Genomic DNA, 24,096 nt, shown 5'->3' with positions numbered 1-24,096 from the left:
AAGGTCAAATAAATAAAATAAAAATGTGTTATGTTTGGGACAAATCCAATACAACACTTTGTTTTCAGGACTAAAAGTGAATTGCTTTGCCACATTTTTTTGCAGTATTGTTTTAGTGCCTTGTTGCAAACAGGATGCATGTTTTGAAATATTTGCATTCTGTACAGGCTTCATTCTTTTCACTCTGTCAATTACATTAGTATTGCAGAGTAATTACAATGTTGTTGATCAGTTTTCTCCGATCAGCCATTAAACTCTGTAACTGTTTTAAAGTCACCATTGGCCTCATGGTGAAATCCCTGAGCGTTTTCCTTCCTCTCTGGCAACTGAGTTAGGAAGGACTCCTGTGTCTTTGTAGTGACTGTGTGTATTGATACACAATTCAAACTGTAATTAATAACTGCACCGTGCTCAAAGGGATATTCAATGTCTGTTATTATTATTATGTTTTACTTATCTACCAATAGGTGCCCTTCTTTGCAAGGCATTGGAAAACCTCCCTGGTCTTTGTGGTTGAATCTGTGTTTCACTGCTCGACTGAGGGACCTTACAGATAATTGTATGTGTGGGATACAGAGATGAGGTAGTCATTCAAAAATCATGTTAAACACTATTATTGCACACAGAATGAATCCATGCAATTTATTATGCGACTTCTTATGTAAATTTTACTCCTGAACTTATTTAGGCTTGCCATACAAAAGGGTTAAATATTTATTGACTCAAGACATTCCAGCTTTTCATTTTAAATTAATTTGTAAAAATGTTTCAAAACTTAATTCCATTTTGATATTATAGGGTATTGTGTGGAGGACAGTGACACAACATCTCAATTTAATCAATTTTAAATTCGGGAAAACGCTGTAAATACTTCACAGATAATGCTATCTCTACTGCACTCCACACTGCCCTTTCCCACCTGGACAAAAGGAACACCTATGTGAGAACGCTATTCATTGACTACAGCTCAGCGTTCAACACCATAGTGCCCTCAAAGCTCATCACTAAGCTAAGGACCCTGGGACTAAACACCTCCCTCTGCTACTGGATCCTGGACTTCCTGACGGGCCACCCCCAGGTGGTAGGAGTAGGTAACAACACATCCGCCACACTGATCCTCAACACAGGGGCCACTCAGGGGTGCGTGCTCAGTCTCCCCCTGTACTCCCTGTTCACGCATGACTTCATGGCCAGGCACTCCTTGTTCACTCATGACTTCATGGCCAGGCACAACTTCAACACCATCATTAAGTTTGCCGATGCCACAACAGTGGTAGGCCTGATCACCAACAACGATGAGACAGCCTATAGGGAGGAGGTCAGAGACCTGGCTTTGTGGTGCCAGGACAATAACCTCTCCCTCAACTTGATCAAGACAAAGGAGATGATTGTGGACTACAGGAAAAGGAGGTTTGAGCACGCCCCCATTCTCATCGACGGGGCTGTAGTGGAGCAGGTTGAGAGCTTCAAGTTCCTTGGCGTCCACATCACCAACAAACTATCATGGTCCAAACACACCAAGACAGTCGTGAAGTGGGCACGACAAAGCTTATTCCCCCTCAGCAGACTGAAAAGAGATCCTCAAAAAGTTCTACAGCTGCACCATCGAGAGCATCCTGACTGGTTGCATCACTGCCTGGTATGGCAACTGCTCGGCCTCCAACCGCAAGGCACTACAGATGGTAGTGCGTACGGCCCAGTACATCACTGGCTTTCTGCCATCCAGGACCTCTATACCAGGTGGTGTCAGAGGAAGGCCCTAAAAATTGTTCTAGTCAAAGACTCCTGAACAGCTAATCAAATTGCTAATCATTCAATCAATGATTAGCAATTTGATTAGCTGTTCAGGTGTCTTATGGCTTGGGGGTAGAAGCTGTTAAGAAGCCTTTTGGACCTAGACTTGGCACTCCGGTACCGCTTGCCGTGCGGTAGCAGAGAGAACAGTCTATGACTAGGGTGGCTGGAGTCTTGGACAATTTTTAGGGCCTTCCTCTGACACTGCCTGGTATAGAGGTACCAAACAATTTCTGCAGCATTGAAGGTCCCCAAGAACACAGTGGCCTCCATCATTCTTAAATGAAAGAAGCTTGGAACCACCAAGACTCTTCCTAGAGCTCGCCACCCGGCCTAACTGAGCAATCGGGGGAGAAGCTCCTTGGTCAGGGAGGTGACCAAGAACCCAATGGTCACTCTGACAGAGCTCTAGAGTTCCTCTGTGGAGATGGGAGAACCTGGTACTATCCCTACGGTGAAGCATGGTAGTGGCAGCATCATGCTGTGGGGATGTTTTTCAGCGGCAGGGACTGGGAGCCTAGTCAGGATTGAGTGTAAAATGAACGTAGCAAAGTATCGAGAGATCCTTGCACACGACCCTAAGCACACAGCCAAGACAACGCAAGAGTGGCTTTGGGACAAGTCTCTGAATGTCCTTGAGCGTCCCGGACTTGAACCCGATCGAACCTCTCTGGAGAGACCTGTAAATAGCTGTGAAGCAATGCTCCCCATTCTACCTGACAGAGCTTGAGAGGATCTGCAGAGAAGAATGGGAGAAACTTTTTATGTATTATTTCTTACATAGTTAGCCCAGAAAACCTTAAGTGTTATTACATGCAGTCGGGAAGAACTATTGGATATCAGAGAGACGTCAATTTACCAGCAGAACCAGCACTACGACCAGGAATACGACCTGCGGATCCTTTGTCTGCACCTCCAAGGGCATTCGAACTGATTCTAGAAGCCGACCCACAACAACGCCGCCGGATTAGAGGGTGCCAGAGTGGTCTTCTCGTGAGGCTTTGGATGCATGCACACCACCCACCGCTTCCGAGTATATTACTCGCTAATGTCCAATCCCAAGTTAACAAAGCCGACAAAATTAGGGCAACTGTTGCTTTCCAAAGAGATATCCGGGATTGTAACGTACTCTGTTTCACGGAAACATGGCTAGCTTCGGACATGCTGTCGGAGTCAGTACAGCCAACGGGATTTTCAGTGCATCGCACCGACAGGAATTAACATCTCTCCGGTAAGAAGAATGGCGGGGTGTATATTTCCCTGTAGCTCAGTTGGTAGAGCATGGTGTTTGCAACGCCAGGGTTGTGGGTTCGATTCCCACGGGGATTTTAACAAAGCTAATTTGAAAACAAGGCTACCTAAATTCTATCAGCATATCGATTGCAGTACATGAGCGAGTTACACACTCGACCATTCCTACTCTAACTTCCGCGATGCATACAAGGCCCTCCACCGCCCTCCTTTTGGCAATCTGACCATGACCCCATTTTGTTGCTCCCCTCCTATAGACAGAAACTTAAACAGGGAGCACCAGTGCTTAGGTCTATCCAATGCTGGTCTGACCAATCGGATTCCACGCTTCAAGATTGCTTCGATCACGTGGACTGGGATATGTTCCGGGTAGCCTCAGATAACAACATCAACGTATACGCTGACTCAGTGAGCGAGTTTATTAGGAAGTGTATAGGAGATGTTGTACCCACTGTGACTATTAAAACCTTCCCTAACCAGAAACCGTGGATTGATGGCAGCATTCGCACAAAACTAAAAGCACATACCACCGCATTTAATCATGGCACTGCAACTGGGAATATGGCCGAATACAAACAGTTTAGTTATTCCCTACGTAAGGCAATCAAACAAGCAAAGTGTCAGTATAGAGACAAAGTGGAGTCGCAATTCAATGGCTCAAACATGAGATGTATGTGGCAGGGTCTACAGACAATCACGGATTACAAAAAGAAAACCAGCACCGTCGCGGACATCGACGTCTTGCTTCCAGAATAAAAACTTCTTTGCGTGCTTTGAGGACAATACAGTGCCACTGACGCGAACCGCCACCAAAGACTGTGGGCTCTCCTTCTCTGTGGCCGGCTTGAGTAAAACATTTAAACGTGTTAACCTTCGCAAGGCTGCCGGCCCAGACGGCATTCCTAGCCACGTCCTCAGAGCATGCGCAGACCAGCTGGCTGGTGTGTTTATGGACATATTCAATCAATCCCTATGCCAGTATGCTGTCCCCACATGCTTCAAGATGGCCACCATTGTTCCTGTTCCCTAGAAGGCCACGGTAACTGAACTAAATGACTATCGCCCGTAGCACTCACCTCTGTCATCATGAAGTGCTTTGAGACTAGTCATATCACCTCCACTCTATCTGTCACCCTAGACCCACTTCAATTTGCTTCCCTATTCCATCTGGACAAGAGGAATACCTATGTAAGAATGCTGTTCATTGACTACAGCTCAGCATTCAACACCATAGTTCCCTCCAAACTCATCATTAAGCTTGAGTCCCTGGGTCTTGACCCCCCCCTATACGACTGGATCCTGGACTTCCTGAAACAACATCTCCACTCCGCTGATCCACAACACTGGGGCCCCACAAGGGTGCATGCTCAGCCCCCTCCTGTACTCCAAGTTTACCCACGACTACGTGGGCATGAACGCCTCCAACTCAATCATCAAGTTTGTAGACGGCACAACAGTGGTAGGCTTGATTACCATCAATGACAATACAGCCTACAGGGAGGAGGTGAGGGCTCTCGGAGTGTGGTGTCAGGAAAATGACCTCTCACTCAATGTCAGCAATACAAAAAGTATAATCGTGGACTTCATGAAACAGCAAAGGGAGCACCGCCCGATCCACATCAACGGGACTGCAGTGGAGAAGGTGGAAGGTTTTAAGTTCCTCAGTGTACATATCACCGACAAACTGAAATGGTCCACGCACACAGACAGTGTGGTGAAGAAGGCACAAAAGCGCCTCTTCAACCTTAGGAGGCTGAAAAAATGTGGCTTGTCACCGAAAACCCTGACTAACTTTTACAGGTGCACAATCGAGAGCCCTAACAGGTGCACAATCGAGAGCATTCTGTTAGGGCTGTATCACTGCCTGGTACGTTAACTGCACCGCCCACAACCGCAGAGCTCTCCAGAGGGTGGTGTGGTCTGCACAACGCATCACCAGGGGCAAACTACCTGGCCTCCAGGACACCTACAACACCCAATGTCACAGGAAGGCAAAAAAGATCATCAAGGAAAATAACCACCCGAGCCACTGCCTGTTCACCCCGCTTCAATCCAGAGGGCGAGGTCAGTACAGGTGCATCAAAGCTAGGACATAGAGATTGAAAAACAGCTTCTATCTCAAGGCCATCAGATTGTTAAACAACCATCACCAGCACATTGCCCACTTTCATAAATGGAACACTAGTCACTTTAATAATGCCACTTTAATAATGTGTACATATCTTGCATTACTTATCTCATATGTACAGTGGTTTGTCCTTTTAAAAGTTTGCAGTGTAGAAGCACAGCTTGCATGGTGAAGCAGGATTCTATGGCACGTTATTTAAGTGTGAACCACTGGTACCATTAATGCTAGTTAGTGCTAGTTTGACCACCAGAGGGCATCTTTGAGAAGCATTTTATAGCCTTCAATAGTGGCTGTACTGGAGAATTTTAAACCTTTTTTGTAAGAACATAGTAAATGGGACCAATTTTAAGAAATGTTGCTTTATTCATTTGATTAATATTATGGTGTTTCTATTCCAAGAAAAAAAAAAAATTCTGGGTTTCCGTAAAATATGGCGCTGTACGACATTACGGTCGGGAGTAGGCTACAGTACTGGGCTATTTAGCTAAAGAATCCCGTGTCGTACTGTCACGCGGGAGACCGGGGTTCAATTCCCCGATGGGGAGGAAGGAGTAGGCTGTCCTTGTAAATAATAATTTGTTCTTAACTGACTTGCCTAGTTAAATAAAGGTTACACTAAGAGCATAACATTTCTACACCCTAATTGTATAATTGTAGTCTAACCAATACCCAGACGGAGATTCAGTCAAAATAAAAATCTCATTGATTTATCAAGGCCAGTCCCCATGCTTGTCTAAGAGCAGGGCGAAACAGTGCTAAAATAGTTGTAGGCTTTTGCTTATAACTTCAATATGCTCTTTAAATAAATAAGACCTACACCACTTTTAACAGCACATTACTCAACACTAGTGAGATTCATGTCGCCTACGTGAGGCCTACAGTATATCAAAAAATATGACGTGACTCTCTGACAATAATTACATATAGAGGATTAGAGGATTCTAAATTAAAACCAAAAGCCGCCTCATGGGTCTCCCGGTGGCGGCCGGCATGGGTATCGAACCTGCATCTGTGGCAATGCGCCACTGGGGAGGACCTGTGCACAAAGTATCAAAATACAGTGAGATGTTGGTAAAGGTATATTGTCCTGCTAATAGCCCATAATGGGCTATTATAATACTGTACATGGTGTCCAGGTCAGCATAACCAAAACATTTCTTTATTAAAGACTATCAGAAAGAATGTTGGTACTTATTTATTTTGATCCAAAGCATGAATGAGTGAGTCACTCAGCTTTATGTAGGTGCCGGCTATATGACTGTGCCATCAAGTTGATAATATATAATGATATTTTTGGAGGTTATTTTGTTTTCAAAAAATGAAAGTGAGTGATTTGTAATCTGAATAAAGGCCAAAACATTTATTTCTGTTTTTTAGAGGGAGAGAAATGCTGGACCAATTGTGCACTGCCCTATGGGACTCCCAATCACGGTCGGATGTGATACGTAATAATAATACTTTTTGTTGTATTATTTTTTTTTGTCTTTTCTGGTGGATTAAACTGAAATTGCAACCAATCACAGCCGGTTGTGATACAGCCAACCTAACTAAGAAATACATTTGACGATAGAATTCTCCCCCTACCCTCCTTCTAGGCAAGTCTATTGTCCAGCTACATGCTAATAGCCATAATGGCGCTGTACAACATGACCATGTGTGTTTGAAAGAGTATTTTCCAGTAAGCAACAATTTGTTTACCTTCATTAGACAACTTTGTTCCAATATATCTGTAATTCAGTGATATTTATTCCCATAGTAATTCGTTATGGATCCATAACTAAATAAACACCAGTATTTTTAAAGTATTTTTTTAATCATTATTTTATTAACAAAAGCATAAAGATGCTGATGAGGAAATATAGTATTGTACAGTATATGCTTTTACACTTGGATAATAAAGCATTTAAAGCATTTTGAAGATATAAGCCACCGGCATTTGTTTATTAGGCTATAGCAGAACAGCATAACGGTCCGGACGGCCCTTGCTGTGGCTGGTGAGCAGTTGGGTTAGACACAAATAATTTGTATCTACCTTTCCAATTACTTTCCAATTACAATTTACAAATATGTGCTTTTCATGTCATTTTTTGTTAAATCCAGTTCGGATTTAAGTACAACTTTTCACTGCTGCCTTTAGTGAGAGGTCTAATGCTTTAATATTTAATAATATCTGCCCTCCGAATTCATATCTAAGGGGCATTTTAGTTTGAACGTGCAGTCTGGCACTAAGAACAGCGGGAACGTTTCCCTGGTCAGCGACATTATTAGTGCAATGCCCCTTAAAGTGTTGCTCTGTGCTACCCAGTGGGGCGGGGTGGGGGTAAAAGTGTTGCTCTGTGCTACCCAGTGGGGCGGGGTGGGGGTAAAAGTGTTGCTCTGTGCTACCCAGTGGGGCGGGGTGGGGGTAAAAGTGTTGCTCTGTGCTACCCAGTGGGGCGGGGTGGGGTTTAGCACAGAGCAACACTTTAAGGGGCATTGCCCTCCTTCCTCCTCCTCCCTTCCCCATGGGCTAATTTGTAAATAAAACCAGTTTGTTATTTAGAATGATTTATTTCTGTTTTTAGAGGGAGAGAAACCAAAAATCTACAGTCATCTCATGAGTCTCCCAGTCGAGGGGGTCACGGGTATTGAACCAGCATCTGTAGCAACACAGCTTGCACTGCGATGCAGAGTCTTAGAACGCTGCACCACTAAGGCGCTGTACAACGTGACCGGTCGGGAGTACGCTACAGTATTACGGAGACACAGTAGCGCCTTGGGACCCAAAAGCATAATTAGTGCTCTAACTCCCCCTTGCGCAGGTCTGGAGCAATGAAGTAGTGACGCAGGGTACCATACTAAACCACAAATTAGCTCTAAGTCCCGCAGCATAATCGTAAAACTTTTAGTGGAGCAACCACTGTATATACAGTATACTGAATACTACACTATCTATACTATCTATTGCATCTTAGCTGCTCTGTCACTGCTCATCCATATATTTTATATTTATATATTCTCATCCCATTCCTTTACTAGATTGTGTGTATTAGGTTTTGTTGTGGAATTGTTAGATACTACTTGTTAGATACTGCTGCACTGACGGATCTAGAAGCATAAGCATTTCACTACACTCACAATAACATCTGCTAACCATGTGTATGTGACCAATACAATTTGATTTGATTTGATACAGGTGTGCCAAGCTTGTAGCGTCGTACCCAAGACTCAATGCTGTAATAGCTTCCAAAGGTGCTTCAACAAAGTACTGAGTAAAGGGTCTGAATACTTATGTAGATGTGATATTTCTGGTTTTTGCTTTTTCATTATGGGGTATTGTGTGTAGGTTGATTAGGGGAGAAAAATGATTTAATCCATTTTAGAATAAGGCTCTAACGTAACAAAATGTGAAAAAAGTCAAGGGGTCTGAATACTTTCCGAAGGCACTGTATGTTCTTATAGAAAATGGTAGTATTTCTGTGTGGTCTACCCTCAGCTTTCCAAACAGAAGGGTAGGATGAGACAGCTAGAGGAGGAGGTGAAGAAACAGGAGGCGGAACATAGGAAAGCAGAAGAGGAGTGGAGGAAGAGAGAGGAAGAACACAGACAGAGAGAGCTGGAGAGGAAGAGAGAGGAAGACGAAAGGAAAGAGAAGCAGAGGAAGAGAGAAGAGGAGAGAAGGAAAGAGAAGCAGAGTAAGAGAGAGGATGAGAGACAACATGATGAGGACCAGAGACTGAAAGAGGAGCACAGAAAGAGAGAAGAGAAGTGGAAGAAGAGAGAGGAGGAACAGAAAGAGGCCTGGGCCCTTGCCAGGAAGGAATGGGAGGAGAAGGCATCCAATTTGAATGCTGAGGTAAGGGGTGAGGTAGATAAGATTGGTACCCTTAGGCACAGATATTGGATCAGCTTACCATCCCTGAATCCTATCCTTAAACATTAGGCAGAAAAATTATAAAATGACCTTAGTTCAATGTCTTGGGGCAACGGTTTGGCCCTGAGTTGACCAGTGGGATGAGGAGTCTTTCAACCATATGGCCCAGTTAATGTGGGGGCTCTCTCTTTCTCTCCCCCTTCCTCTCTTTCTCTCTCCATCTTTCTGCCTACAATGTGGTTAATGTCCCATGTACCTTCACTCATACATTCTATGCATTTTTCATGATCTCCTCCCTTAATGGGCTATGTAATGGAATAAGCACCACCACACCCAGTCATAGACAGAAATGTCATTAGGAATATTAGAATACTTCTGCTTATATGAATATACAATGCGAGAACATAGGCAACGTAACTACCATTAGGGTGCAATCTTCATAACCACTCTCTCCCTCTCTTTCAATTCTCTTTCTTTCATTCACTCTTTCATTCTGTCCCTCTTTCCTCTCCCTTAGTATTTGTTCCGTTATCGATTGTTAGTTCTAAGGTCAGGGTAGTTAAGGTTAAGACTATGGTTAGTGGTTGAATGACATTTGTTGTTCAGAAATCACTACACTTGTATTGTATTCTAATATGGCCAGATCACAACCTTGGCATGACTCACAATACTTTCTATACATTTACATTTACATTTTAGTCATTTAGCAGACGCTCTTATCCAGAGCGACTTACAGTAGTGAATGCATACATTTCATACATTTCAATTCATACATTTTTTTTTCTCCCCGTACTGTACTATACCTCTTGGTCAGCCACTTACTCACTCAATGTTAAGGTTAGACAGTCAATGTCAAGGGGTTAGACACTAAGTATCATAACAGTATACAGTATAATGTTGCTGCAATATCAATATGTATGAAGGCAGTACATGGTTGGCTGGACTTATATGTTTTTACTTCCTGTTCTTTGTGTAATATCTACACTAAAAAAAGTTTTTCCCTACACAGGATGCTTCACAACCTTGTTCTTATGTAAGTACAAGGCCTATAGTGGTCTTTAAATGATTTAAACAACAACCCGTAAACGTTTCCTTATATGGCGTTAGTGAAATGTGCCTCTCAGTTCTCTTAGTTTTATTAGAGCCTTCTGTCAATTTGTTGTTTTTTGAATTTACAATTCTTCTTCACTGTCTAGCTTTTATTTTGGTCATTGTTAGTTCTCCAAGATTATGTTTTTGAAAAATATATAAGTCTAGGTACATTATCTTTTCTACTTACTTTATATCTGGTTTTAGTCATTTAAGTTTACACTGGAAATGTTTTTCCATCCCAAAATGAATTAATGAATACAAAATATTACACTCTTTGGACTTAAGTGACCCGAAAAAACTTTTGCCAGAAAACTTCCTGCATTAGAGTCAGTTAGGGGAGTCAGATTTAGCCACTTCCTGTGTGGATAGAAAGCCTTCGTTTTATTTAGCCTAGCTTAGGATGCACTTTATATAAAGATTGGTTATCATCCGGCACTTGGGTTCATAAATAAGGAAGCCATAGAAGTGATTTTGAAGTGTGTGGTGACAACATTTCAGAGTTTCATCTTGCTCGAAAAGGAGATCTTTTATTATCTAAGTTCAATACTCAAACTTCATGGTCGCTCTTTCTGTCTCTTTTGTTTCTTTCTGTCTCTTTTGTCTTTGTCTCTCCTCTTCATTTCGATGATGTTCAGCCACATTCTTCATACTTCTCCTTTTCTCCCTGTTGAAGGTCTTTTGCCTTTCTCCTCCGTTGTGTAAACCAAGACAAAATACAGTAAACAATAAAAACAAGCAGAAAAGAACGGGTGAGTCATGTTAATTCAGACCCTAAGACGTCCCCCCTCCCTCATCTTAGCACAACGCTCAAAATGAATCTACAAAGTATTGATTTGCGAGGAAAGCGTTAGCCTCACGATGCAGCCGCATATTAATACTGCTGGCCTTGTCTTCCGTCTCCTACTTACCGCTCTTCATATCTTCATAATTGATTAATGTTCCTTTGTGAAGTACAGATGAATAATGCATTACTCGGCTCGCTTCCCTGCGGCTGACGAGAGCATGTTTAATTTCACTGAATGAAGCCGAGCTCTAGCTTTTGTCCTACTCGTGTGCTGTCGTAGTGTGTTGTGTGTTGTACAGAGACAGGAGTGGTCACTTGTGTGTTGATGCTTTGAGAAGGTGTCTACTTGAGCTGACAGAGAGCAGGGGTCTCAACATGTGGCCCTGGGGCCGTTTGTGGCCCACCTTCTGATTTGTATCTATCCAATAAACATGCTGTATCTAATTCACTTGTGGTTTTAACACCAGCCTCTATGAATATAATTATGTATGTAGGATTATGTAGAATTATGTAGGGTAAATTATAATTCACACAAAATCCTTGTGTTATATAGGTAATGAAGCAATAGTTAGGCCTATGTTCTGAGCATACACATTTTAAGATACTTTTTCTTGTCTTTTTAATGGCCAATGTCTGTTGCAAAATGACTTGAAACCACTGCTGTGGCAGGCGGAGAGAGAGAAATGGAGGCTGGCACAGCCTGGCACTACACAGCTCATCTGGCTAACGATGCTAATTACGCTAAACTGGCCTAATGATGATGAGGGATTAAAGAGCCCTCTCATACACACGATAAGAGACAGAAAGTGAGAGAGAGAATCACAAACTGTCACTGCATAGAGCTCATCATGTTAATGATAATGAGTGGCTGAAGAGCCAGTGAATTTGTGCATGCATGGTGAGAAGCCACCTGATGGTGAACAGCTGTTGATGAATGGCAGTTAATTTTTCTCCCTTCTCTGCCCCCCCCCCCCCCCGCTTTCTTCAGTGCCAGCTTGTCTTCGCTGGGGTTTCATTGAACGTGTGCCAGCAAACGAGACTCAGCAAATTGAATAAACGCTACTTATCCTGTAACGAAGAGCCTAATTAAATATGCAAATGAGGCTATGAATGAGGGCTCTCAAGAGGGTTTCATGTTTGATTTCCAGTCCTCCCTTCCTCTCTCTCTCTCTCTCTCTCTCTGTGTGCGTGCATGCTTGTGTGCTACTGCTGAGTAAGATGTGAGTGGAGAGGGAGAGATGTTACTGTGTGTGCTCTGGGACATTCAATATGTCTGTAGTGGTGTCTGTTTATTTGAAGTCCAAGGACGCTTCCCCTCTAATAGTGCAATGGGTTTCCTTTAGTTTAGTCAGCTAGGGCGTTCCTTAGTCTCTGACCATATGAAAGACAGACAGACAGACAGTGTTCAGGCTCCAGTTAGCGGTGGCAGGACAGATGCAGAGAGAGAGAGTAGGACAGACGAAGATTCATGTCTGACAGGAAAACTCCTCCCATCTGTAACCACCACCCTCACAAAGTCAAACCAAAAGCTCTCTTAATTTACAACTCTGTCTGCGTGTGTTTGGGCTGTGTCGTTGCAGAGTGCGTTGTAGATATGGATTGGTTTTGACTGTGTGTCTGGTTGTGCAGATGGATGGGTTATGCAGTGCGGTCAATGTTAAAGACGAGGGGAGTCTTCTGCTCTGCTGTGGGTAGTTTTATAGTGTCTGGAAGGGTTCATCATTAGAATCAGATGATATCATGGTTACAATCATCGTCATCAAACAGCAGTTGGGTGATTTGCACATCCCAAGGATCCAAACCTTGTATATGCACCCACTGTAATGTAGCCCAAGTGACTTTGGAAACTGTTTTTTTTGGGGGGGGCCAAAACAGTGAGAACAAAGAAAGAGAAGCCCACTCACACGGTTCTGTAAATGCTGCTTCCTAGTGCTTCATTCCTGCACCACAATACACAACTTTTTAGGTCACAGTCTTTGGTCACCTGATCCTCTTCCACTTCCAATTGGCTCATTCGACCCCTCTCCTCTCCCTGCAACTATTTCTCAGTTCTCAACCAACTTTTGTGATTAAACAGTTGCTTTGTCTTTAGTTAGAGCCAAGGCACTTTCCTACTGTTGTTAAATCTAAAGTACTTCACAGAGTTAATCCAATTTCTAAAGTGAAGTCCTCACCTTTCTCCACTTAGCATAAACATTAGCCTAGCCATTAGCTGAGCTAATGCACTAATGAAAGAGAGTGCCTTTAGTTTGACTGGGACGTTATAGCGCTCTATGCTAGCACTGAATGCTAACCACAGCAACTGCATGTTTAAAGGCAGGGACTAGTGCAGGACTCTAACACACTTTGCTAACTACAGTGTGTTCTAATGGGATGCTAATGCTACTTCTTATGCTACATGCTAATCGCTGAGTCAGATGCTGTGTGCCCTTCTCTTATTAGGTAAACTGATTTAACCCAGATTAGACACACATACTCCTCTGAATATCAATTGCTTGACCTGGCTGTAAACTAGATTAAGTTGACATGTTCCTATCCAGGTATAAAAAAAGCCACGATGCTGCATTTCTATGCACTTTCCTTTATTTCATGCTATTTATGACATTAACTAAACTGAGGGCTCTATTTTCAGCTGCCGGTAAGGACGCGAAAGTCTCAAATGCACGTTAGTTTGCAATTTTGTTATGTAAAAGCTGGCGCACTGGCATTTTCCATCCCTTACGCCAGGTTCGTCAATTTACCTGTCTAACATCCTCTCTCTTGCGCTGAGGTGGGAGGGTGGAAATATTTGAAGTCTGTCCTTAAAAACGTGCGCCAATATGCCAATTTCAGTGAGCGCAGGGATATTTAAGACCGACCAAAAACTGGTCTTACCTATAATGCAATTGGTTATGGCATGGATTTTGCCAGCGGAGGCCCACACAGTAACCTTATGTACATCACCAACGTTTTATAAAAATATCCCCAGCAGCAAAACAATCAAGACATTCCTGTTTTTTTTATTTATATTGGACATTATTTTTGTCCAGCTTCTGTGAAATGTTTGGACTCATTATGTGCGATGCCCTTTGCATGAATGGTGTCAGTGACTGTAAGGACATTAAGTTTAAATAACATTGTTATTTAAAAAGACTGCTTATTGTTTTTTGTTCATCATTTTGTAAAAATGTGCATCTTCCACCTTGTCAAATCGTGGGAATTCAGATCGCTGTCCGTGGTGCTGAATCCGCTTATAGGCTATATTTGCCTGTTTGTTTACCTTTAACGTGGGAAAGTCACTAGGGCTACTGGCCATATCAACGGTGATGATGGGCAATAGCTATATACACTGAGTGTACAAAACATTAAGAACACCTTCCTAATATTGAGTTGCACCCCTCCCTTTGCCCTCAGAACAGGCTCAATTCGTCTGGGGCATGGACTCTACAAAGTGTTCAACAGGGATGCTGGCCCATGTTGACTCCAATGCTTCCCACAGTTGTTTGAAGTTGGCTGGATGTCCTTTGGGTAGTGGACCATTCTTGACACACACAGGAAACTGTAGAGCATAAAAAACCCAGAAGTGTCTTGCCCATTCACCCTCTGAATGGGACACATATACAATCCATGCCTCAATTGTCTCAAGGCTTGAAAATCATTTAACCTGTCTCCTCCCCTTCATCTACACTGATTTAAAGTGGATTTAACAAGTGACATCAATAAGGGATCATAGCTTTCTTTCACCTGGATTCACCTGGTCAGTCTATGTCATGGAAAGAGTTCATAATGTTTTGTACAGTCCGTGTATATTTCAGAGCAGTAACGGTGACTGTACATTCCCCCTTATGTCTTTATATTAGATCTGTTTTCAGCTCCTGTCAGAAGTTTGGATGTGCGTGTCACCCTCCATATTCTACGTTGTCATAGGCCTAATATTATATTCCCACGGGGAGCAATTATGGTGCCTGTAACTATATTTAGACATAGCCTATTCAAAACAACTTGTTGTTACATTTGTTTAGAATTTGATTAGAATTATTCACTTTATTTTTTAGGTCTTATCAATAGTGAATTTAATATTGCTTATTGACAACGTTAGGCATTTCCATGGCTTAGACATAATGCACTTTACAGTAGGCCAATATCAGTGTGAATGCTATGTTAACAATGTATTTACATTTTGAAGCCATGCAATTACTGTTCAAAAACATATTCAACATATTAAGCAAATATGAGATAGGCCTACATTTTGTTATTTTGTTTCTGTAGGCTATTTCACAAACTAAGCTATAACGGACTAACATGTGAATTGGAGTTGATGACAATGCAATACATAAAAGACCATAAATACATAACTTGAAGCAATCACATATTTGGAGCACGTTCTGATTGGCCAGTAAAGGATCAAGCCTTGACACACCTTCAACTTGTTTGTTCATCAAAACCCAGCCAATGTGATGCACTATTCTTCTCAAGGTAAGGTCACTATTTGTCCATTGACCAAAATGCCACAAAAACATCACTTTGATTAAAAACAATTATCTAAAAAATGTCAAGGGATGTATTTTCGATCCCAGGTCAAATTGTTTGACATTCTATTAGGACGATGTAACTTTGAAATAGAAATCACCTCAAATGTTTTTCCTTTTCTTTTTCCATGGCTCTGTCCAGAAACAGCTCCTAGCCCCTAGACACAAATGATTGGATGGATGGATAGATAGATAGTTAAGGTGGGATTTTTGCCATTTCTTATAGGCCTATCAGAGGGAAATATGGAGCTACTACCATATCTAAAACCAATGCATTTTTGTCGATCTAAAAAGCATGTGCCTTAGTTCTATTATCTCTGTTAAAACCCCCTAGAGTTGATGTCCGCGCCCCCACGGAAATCTAATTAGCATAATACAAAAATCCCCAGCAAAATCTGTCTGTTTAAACTAGAGATATCTGAAGGGTTTATTTTGCGTGGGCTGCAGCTCAATCCACAGCATCCGTCAATGTCGGCCTTCTGCGTCTGCGGTGGAAGGTGGCCGGGGTTACGGGGTACAGCAGTGTTTGACAGAAAATGGTTTGGCCTACAATCTAATATGCCCACTCTATGTAAAGATGAGACAAGCCTCACAAGAGTCCTCTAATGGTAGCCTGGTACCAGTTTAAAACATTTATGGAAGTATATATGGAAGTAGTTTAGTGCCAAAAATAAGGGGTTAAATATGGGTCCATTAAAAAAAAAAAAATCCTAACCTTTCTTATATCGTTCACATGTACAGTAGGACAGACACTTTAAAACAAACCTCCTTTTGACTATCTGTTTTTCCATGTATGAATCTGTTATTCAATGTGTTTCTATGGGCTAATAGCAGTAAGGCCAAATTCAATGTTTCATCAAATAGCTAAATGATCCTTGGCATGACCATCTTAAAACAATTTCATATTTTAACTCGTAGAACCCCCACCCCCGCCATAGACTCTTAAGGATGGACGTTGTGTTGACCTGGTTCCAGGGCTCCGTAGTCCGCTGCTTCTGTCTTCCGCATGGCCAGTCTCCCAGTCACCCCTGTAGCCACCCTCTGAACCAAGCCTAATCCATCACCATGCCAATCTACATTCTCCACACAGCATGACCAAGTCTCACTATCTTATATTTTACTGATTTAGGTTGTAGACCCCCCCCCAGATATAAAATGTCAATTTCATTGGTTTCATATCTGAGGGAATATGGATGTGTGTGTGTGTGTGTGTGTGTGTGTGTGTGTGTGTGTGTGTGTGAATGAGGGGGGCACAGCATGAAACATCAAAGGGGAAGCTTTTTTGCTGATGTACAAATCACAGTCGAATGAATATATTAATGTGGAACCAATTACCTTAGGGAAATGTTGTCTGTATGCTGGTTTTACCAACGCGCTCCTCATCTTTGGCAAAGCTGAGAACAGCGAGGGAAAGCCTAAAGCGACGGACTAAGCTGGCGGAGTTAGTTTTCCTTACATTTTCAATTTACTACATTTCCATGTTTTCTACTGGTGTGAACATTGAATTAATCCGGAAATAGAAAATACAAATAAACATTGGTATTGTTCTACAATGAATTGGCTTGGATTCACTTTGAGTTCTGGCAGAAGGGGGCAGTGCAGTAGAATAGTGTCCTGTAGTAACATGTTGAGGTCTCTACCGTTCTAGACCCCTAGCTGCTCTTTAAAGCCTCTTCTAATTCAGAGTTAAAGCACTGATAATAGACTAAAACACAAACACACACACAGTATATCAGCGTTAAAGCACTGATAATAGACCCACATCCACATTGATTGGCCTTCATACGTTTACAGCTCACTTTAATTGCCTTAAAAAAGACCATTAGTCAGCTGTGTGTGTGTGTGTGTGTCCATCGACAGAAAGCCCTATTGATTTATCAGCTTCAGGATTTGTCTTGTCCCTCCGTACATAAAAAGTCTGCATGTGCTTTTCAGAAAGGGAAATGGCCCCCATCGACTCTCTTAACTTGAGCCCAAACGCTAAAGATTTTTGGATAAGCTGGCTCATTACTTAAGCTGAAATCAATAGGCAGGATCATGGTGGGAGCATGCTCTAGTGAATGAACAGAGCAGGGAGGATATAGCCCTGTTCTGGCTGGGGAGATGGGGTGTGATGGGCTCCACTCATCCCTGTCCTGTCTCGGTTGGGTCTGGTCGATGTCTGGGGGTAGTGGAGTGAGGATGGCTGGAGGCGTCATACAGTGGTCTCTCTTTCTCCCTTTATCTCTTTCTCTCTCTCTCTCTCTCTCTCTGCATTTTACCTATGCTAACATGCACTATCTCTGCCAAAAAATACCTTAATACTCACAATAATTTAGCAGGTCTCTGTTTTAATTGTTCCTATCTGTCTCTTTTTGTGTCTGTTCCAGGTGGAGAGTGTCAGGGAGGAGGAAGAGAGACAGAGGAGGGAGATTCTGACTCTCAGACAGAGAGAGAAGACTCTTCTATCAGAGGTAGGTAGAGATAGGGCTGGAGTTGGGGGTAGGGTAGTTTGAATATCTGTCTCTTTCTTCCTGTGTGTGTGTGTGTGTATGTGTGTGTGTGTGTGTGTGTGTGTGTGTGTGTGTGTGTGTGTGTGTGTGTGTGTGTGTGTGTGTGTGTGTGTGTGTGTGTGTGTGTGTGTGTGTGTGTGTTAGCTGCAGACCCAGGAGAGGAGGCTGTGTGAGACCCAGAGAGAGAGCAGTATGAGGGTAGAGGACACGGCTCGGCTACAGTCTCAGCTGGATCAAGTCCAGAGCTCACACACGCAAACTATGCGCCAGGTACATACACACACACACTTCCATGTGCGCACAATAGATACAGCTCACACAGGCTTACCATACACACAATGAGTCCACACACACACACACACACACACACACACACACACACTACTCCTGATGTAATGGAGAACTTGTTTGTTTGTCAACATGTGTGTTGTCACTCTCCAAACCACACTCCCGCTCCTCACCCCTCCCTCCCTCCTCTCCTCTGCTAAGGTGTCCCTTTGTTCTCCCGCTCATAAATATGGAAGATGCCTGATGAGATTCACGGACAAGAAAAGAATCAAAATCTATTGTTGCGTGTCCTTTCCCCGTGTAAAGTTTGCTTTAAATGTCACACATTAGCATGTGAACTTTTAAATGAGCTTGTTTGCTCACTGACGCGGGCCATGTAAATAGCCATATTGAATATAGTACAGGGAAGCGTTGGAGAGGGGGACAGATTTGGCCGTCGCACCGTCAATTAGGCCTCGCCAGGGGAATCTAGTGCCAAACAGCCCCATCGACTGACCGTGTCTCACTTTCACACGCACGCATACGCGCTCGCGCACACACACACACCAGACCTAAATAGAGTCTCTCTGAATCCTCCCTGATGGCTTATGTTTTTGGGGGGAGTTTGATTGACAAGCGTCACTCCCAATATGAATCTGCTAATGTATTATTCACATCTCAACTCCCATTGGAGGAATGTGTGTGTGTGTGCTTGTTCGTTCGTTCATCACAAAGCCATCACTAATGCTGTCAAAAACAGGCTCAGGAAACAAAAGCATCATGATTATTTCTCGTCACATTGCATTAGATTATGTCTTGTGAAGACGTTACCATTTAGTTATGCAACAAGGATATCCTCTGTTAGAACATATGTTTCATGTTTTAATGTCACATGCACAAGCACAGTGCCTGGATACAGCCCTTAGCCGTGGTATATTGGCCATATACCACAAACCCCTGAGGTGCCTTATTGCTATTATAAACTGGTTACCAATGTAATTAGAGCAGGAAAAATAAATGTTTTGTCATACCCGTGGCTGTCAGCCAATCACCATTCAGGGCTCAAACCACCCAGTTTATGATACCATATTTACAATATGCAGGGATACTGGAGTGATAGAGGTACAAAGGTATAGGGGTCATTAGGCATCAGGATGTATGATAAACAGAGTAGCAGCAGTGTATATGATGAATGTACAGTTGAAGTCGGAAGTTTACATACACTTATGTTGGAGTCATTAAAACTTGTTTTTTAACCACTCCACAAATTTCTTGTTAACAAACTATAGTTTTGGCAAGTCGGTTAGGACATCTACTTTGTGCATGACACAAGTAATTTTTCCAACAATTGTTTACAGACAGATTATTTCACTTATAATTCACTGTATCACAATTCCAGTGGTTCAGAAGTTTACATACACTAAGTTGACTGTGCCTTTAATTAAACAGCTTGGAAAATTCCAGAAAATTATGTCATGGCTTTAGAAGCTTCTGATAGGCTAATTGACATAATTTGAGTCATTTGGAGGTGTACCTGTGGGTGTATTTCAAGGCCTACCTTCAAACTCAGTGCCTCTTTGCTTGACATCATGGGAAAATCAAAAGAAATCAGCTAAGACCTCAGAAAACAAATTGTAGACCTCCACAAGTCTGTACCACGTTCATCTGTATGAACAAATAGTACTCAAGTATAAACACCATGAGACCACGCAGCCGTCATTCCACTCAGGAAGGAGACGCATTCTGTCTCCTAGAGATGAACTTGCTTTGGTGTGAAAAGTGCAAATCAATTCCAGAACAACAGCAAAGGACCTTGTGAGGATGCTGGAGGAAACAGGTACAAAAGTATCTATATCCACAGTAAAACAAGTCCTATATCGACATAACCTGAAAGGCCGCTCATCAAGGAAGAAGCCACTGCTCCAAAACCGCCATAAAAAAAGCCAGACTACGGTTTGCATCTGCACATGGGGACAAAGATCGTACTTTTTGGAGAAATGTCCTCTGGTCTGATGAAAGAAAAATAGAACTGTTATGTTTGGAGGAAAAAGGGGGTCGCTTGCAAGCCGAAGAACACCATCCCAACCGTGAAGCACGGGGGTGGCAGCATCATGTTGTGGGGGTGCTTTGCTGCAGGAGGGACTGGTGCACTTCACAAAATAGATGGCATCATGAGGGAGGAAAATTATGTGGATATATTGAAGCAACATCTCAAGACATCAGTCAGGAAGTAAAAGCTTGGTCACAAATGGGTCTTCCGAATGGTCAATGACCCCAAGCATACTTCCAAAGTTGTGGCAAAATGGCTTAAGGACAACAAAGCCAAGGTATTGGAGTGGCCATCACAAAGCCCTGACCTCAATCCTATAGAACATTTGTGGTCAGAACTGAAAAAGCGTGTGCCTGCGAGGAGGCCTACAAACCTGACTTAGTTTCACCAGCTCTGTCAGGAGAAATGGGCCAAAATTCACCCAACTTATTGTGGGAAGCTTGTGGACGGCTACCCGAAACGTTTGACCCAAGTTAAACAATTTAAAGGCAATGCTATCAAATACTAATTGAGTGTATGTAAACTTCTGACCCACTGGGAATGTGATGAAAGAAATAAAAGCTGAAATAAATAATTCTCTGTACGGTTATTCTGACATTTCACATTCTTAAAATGAAGGGGTAACTGACCTAAGACAGGGAATTTTTGCTAGATTTAAATGTCAGGAATTGTGACAAACTGAGTTTAAATGTATTTGGCTAAGGTGTATGTAAACGTCCGACTACAACTGTATGTGAGTGGGTTTGTGTGTGTAGGTAGAGTCAGTATAAATATACAGTACCAGTCAAAAGTTTGGACACACCTACACTTTCAAGGGTTTGTATTTATCTTTACTATTTTCTACATTGTAGAATAATAGTGAAGACATCAAAACTATGCAATAACACATAGTAACCAAAAAAGTGTTAAACAAATCCAATTATTTTTGAGATTCTTCAAAGTAGCCACCCTTTGCCTTGATGACAGCTTTGCACACTCTTGGCATTCTCTCAACCAGCTTCACCTGGAATGCTTTTTCCAACAGTCTTGAAGGAGTTCCCACATATGCTGAGCACTTGTTGGCTGCTTTTCCTTTACTCTGCAGTCAAACTCATCCCAAACCATCTCAATTGGGCTGAGGTTGGGTGATTGTGGGGCCAGGTCATCTGATGCAGCACTCTGTCACTGTCCTTCTTGGTCAAATAGCCCTTACACAGGCTGGAGGTTGTTGAACCTGTTGAAAAACAAGTGGTAGTCCCACTAAGCGCAAGCCAGATGGGATGGTGTTGTTTGCTGCAGAATTCTGTGTTAGCCATGCTGGTTAAGTGTGCCTTGAATTCTAAATAAATCACTGACATTGTCACCAGCAAAACACCCCCACACCATCACACCTCCTCCTCCGTGCTTCACGGTGGGAACCACACATGCAGAGATCATCCGTTCATCTGCTCTGCGTCTCACAAAGACACAGCGGTTGGACTCATCAGACCAAAGGACAGATTCCCACCGGTCTAATGTCCATTGCTCGTGTTTCTTGGCCCAAGCAAGTCTCTTCTTCTTTTTGGTGTCCTTTAGTAGTGGTTTCTTTGCAGCAATTTGACCATGAATGCTTGATTCACGCAGTCTCCTCTGAACAGTTGATGTTGAGATGTGTCTGTTACTTGAACTCTGTGAAGAATTTTTTGGGCTGCAATTTCGGATGCTGGTAACTCTAATGAACTTATCCTCTGCAGCAGAGGTAACTCTGGGTCTTCCTTTCCTGTGGCGGTCCTAATGAGAGCCAGTTTCATCATAGCGCTTGATGATTTTTGCAACTGTACTTGAAGAAACTTTCAAAGTTCTTGAAATGTTCTGCATTGACTGACCGTCATGTCTTAAAGGAATGATGGACTGTCATTTCTCTTTGCTTATTTAAGCTGTTTTTGCCATAATATGGTATTTTACCAAATAGGGCTATCTTCTGTATACCACCCTAACCTTGTTAAGAAGAAAAGAAATTCCACAAATTAACTTTTAACAAGGCACGCCTGTTGATTGAAATACATTCCAGGTGGCTACCTCATGAAGCTGGTTGAGAGAATGCCAAGAGTGTGAAAACCTATCATCAAGGCAAAGGGTGGCTACTTTGAAGAATGTCAAATATACACTTTTTTGGTTACTACATGATTCCATATGTGTTATTTCATATTTTTGATGTCTTCACTATTATTCTACAATAGAATTGAAAATGGTAAAAATAACAAAAAACCTTGTAATGAGTAGTTTTGACTGGTACTGTATGTGCATGTTATATGTGTGTGAGCAGATGATGGAGTGAATTTGTGTGTGTGTCCGTGTGAGGGTTTAGGGCCCTGTGAATGTGCATACAGACAGCGCAAAAATATAAATAAATTACAAGGGTCAACTCTGATAGTCTGTGTAGCCATTTTGTTATCTATTTAGCTGTCTTATGGCTTGGGGATATAAGCTGTTCAGGACCCTGTACCTATGGCCGTGTGGTAGCAGAGAGAACCGTCTATGGCTTGGGTGACTGGAGTCTTTTTAACGATTTTCCAGGCCTTCCTTTCACACCACCTGATATAGAGGTGCTGGATGGCAGGGAGCTCGGCCCCAGTGAGGATATGTATAGATGCTTCATGTTGTTGGTGTGCAGGGAGGGCAGAGTGTACATGTTTGTATTGCAACCTATTCAGTATCTCCGCAGTATCAAGAAACATAGCTGGATATTAATCAGACTTATTATATAGCTCCTGTCTCTAGGTAGTATTGGGGACATTGAGAGTTGATGTCATTACATTGCCTATTCGCTCAGTGTATAAGAAGGATTTAATGTCTGCCAGCCTCAGCGTCATTGAGTAGCTGTAATTTGGGTCCTCGGCTGTGTGTGCCTACGAGTTCAATATTAACTACCACAACATGTAAACATTTGTTTTGAACAGTGAACATGTAAAGCCCTCCAACTCAGAACCTCTAGGCACACAACCAGCCAGGCAGGTCCAGTGTTCTGTGATAAGCAGCGGTTCTGATCAGACGCTACAGAGCCATAATCATGTTTGTGCCACTGAATTCTTTAACCTTTCCGTGACCCTTCAGGATGCCAGCGGGCCAATCACAAAGCATAATTGAATCACTGCGGCAGGCAGCTCCCTGACTGATGAAAAAATTAAATTGAAGGTGAAATATGAATAGGACAGAGAGAGAGGGAGTGAGACGGGGATCCTAGGCAATCCTACCTTTTTACTCTCTCACACACACATGCGTGCGTGCACAAACATGTGAACGTACATACAAAGTAATCATACCTTTTCAAATCTCACCTGAGAAAAGTGTGAGGGAGTGTAGAGGAGAGAGAGACTTATAGAGAGAGAGAGGGGGGGAGAGATGTAAACAGTCTCCTGTTCTCCTCATTACCCCTGAGGTCCTCTGTGAGGATATTCCTGTAAAATAATCTCATTTTCTTTTTTAAGCCGGTTAGTATTTACCTCCAAGATGAATATTTCTGTGTGTTGTTAATATCAGACTGTAATTCTGACGAATGCTAAGGTTGGACAAGTGTTCCTCCCTGGCTCCACAGACAGACCGTAAGATAGATGAGTTAGTTTGATGAAGCTGACTGATGGTTGCGTACGTGTGCGTGTGTGTGTGTGTGTGTGTGTGATCCTCTGATTGATAAGGTGTCTGTGTTAGGTGTAGATTGCTGTAGTTGATTGGTTGTGAGGGAAACACTAATTTATAATCAACACAAGATGACATATTAAATTGTAGATTGTCTGGTGCGGGACGTAAAACTGACAGACAATGATGTAGAAAATGAAAAAAAAATCTATAAATTACTACATTACAAAATACTTAAAGGCTTCTTATAGGAACATAGAAGCCAGGCAGTGTTACTAATCAC

At 42.5% G+C, this 24,096-nt stretch overlaps 1 protein-coding gene across 1 annotated transcript in view; it reads left to right on the top strand.

The window, feature by feature from the left end:
* The window catches only part of LOC115148849 (golgin subfamily A member 6-like protein 22), a 122,584-nt gene that overhangs the window by 31,056 nt on the left and 67,432 nt on the right, over nt 1–24,096 (top strand). The window contains exons 6-7 of the mRNA XM_029691132.1: nt 17,780–17,863; nt 18,047–18,172. Of these exons, the coding sequence (XP_029546992.1) occupies nt 17,780–17,863; nt 18,047–18,172 (210 nt within the window). The remainder of the gene's footprint in view (nt 1–17,779; nt 17,864–18,046; nt 18,173–24,096) is intronic.

Source organism: Salmo trutta, chromosome 2 (genome assembly GCF_901001165.1).
Source record: "Salmo trutta chromosome 2, fSalTru1.1, whole genome shotgun sequence".
Classification (NCBI taxonomy): domain Eukaryota; kingdom Metazoa; phylum Chordata; class Actinopteri; order Salmoniformes; family Salmonidae; genus Salmo; species Salmo trutta.
This window is presented reverse-complemented; position numbering and strand designations above follow the sequence as displayed.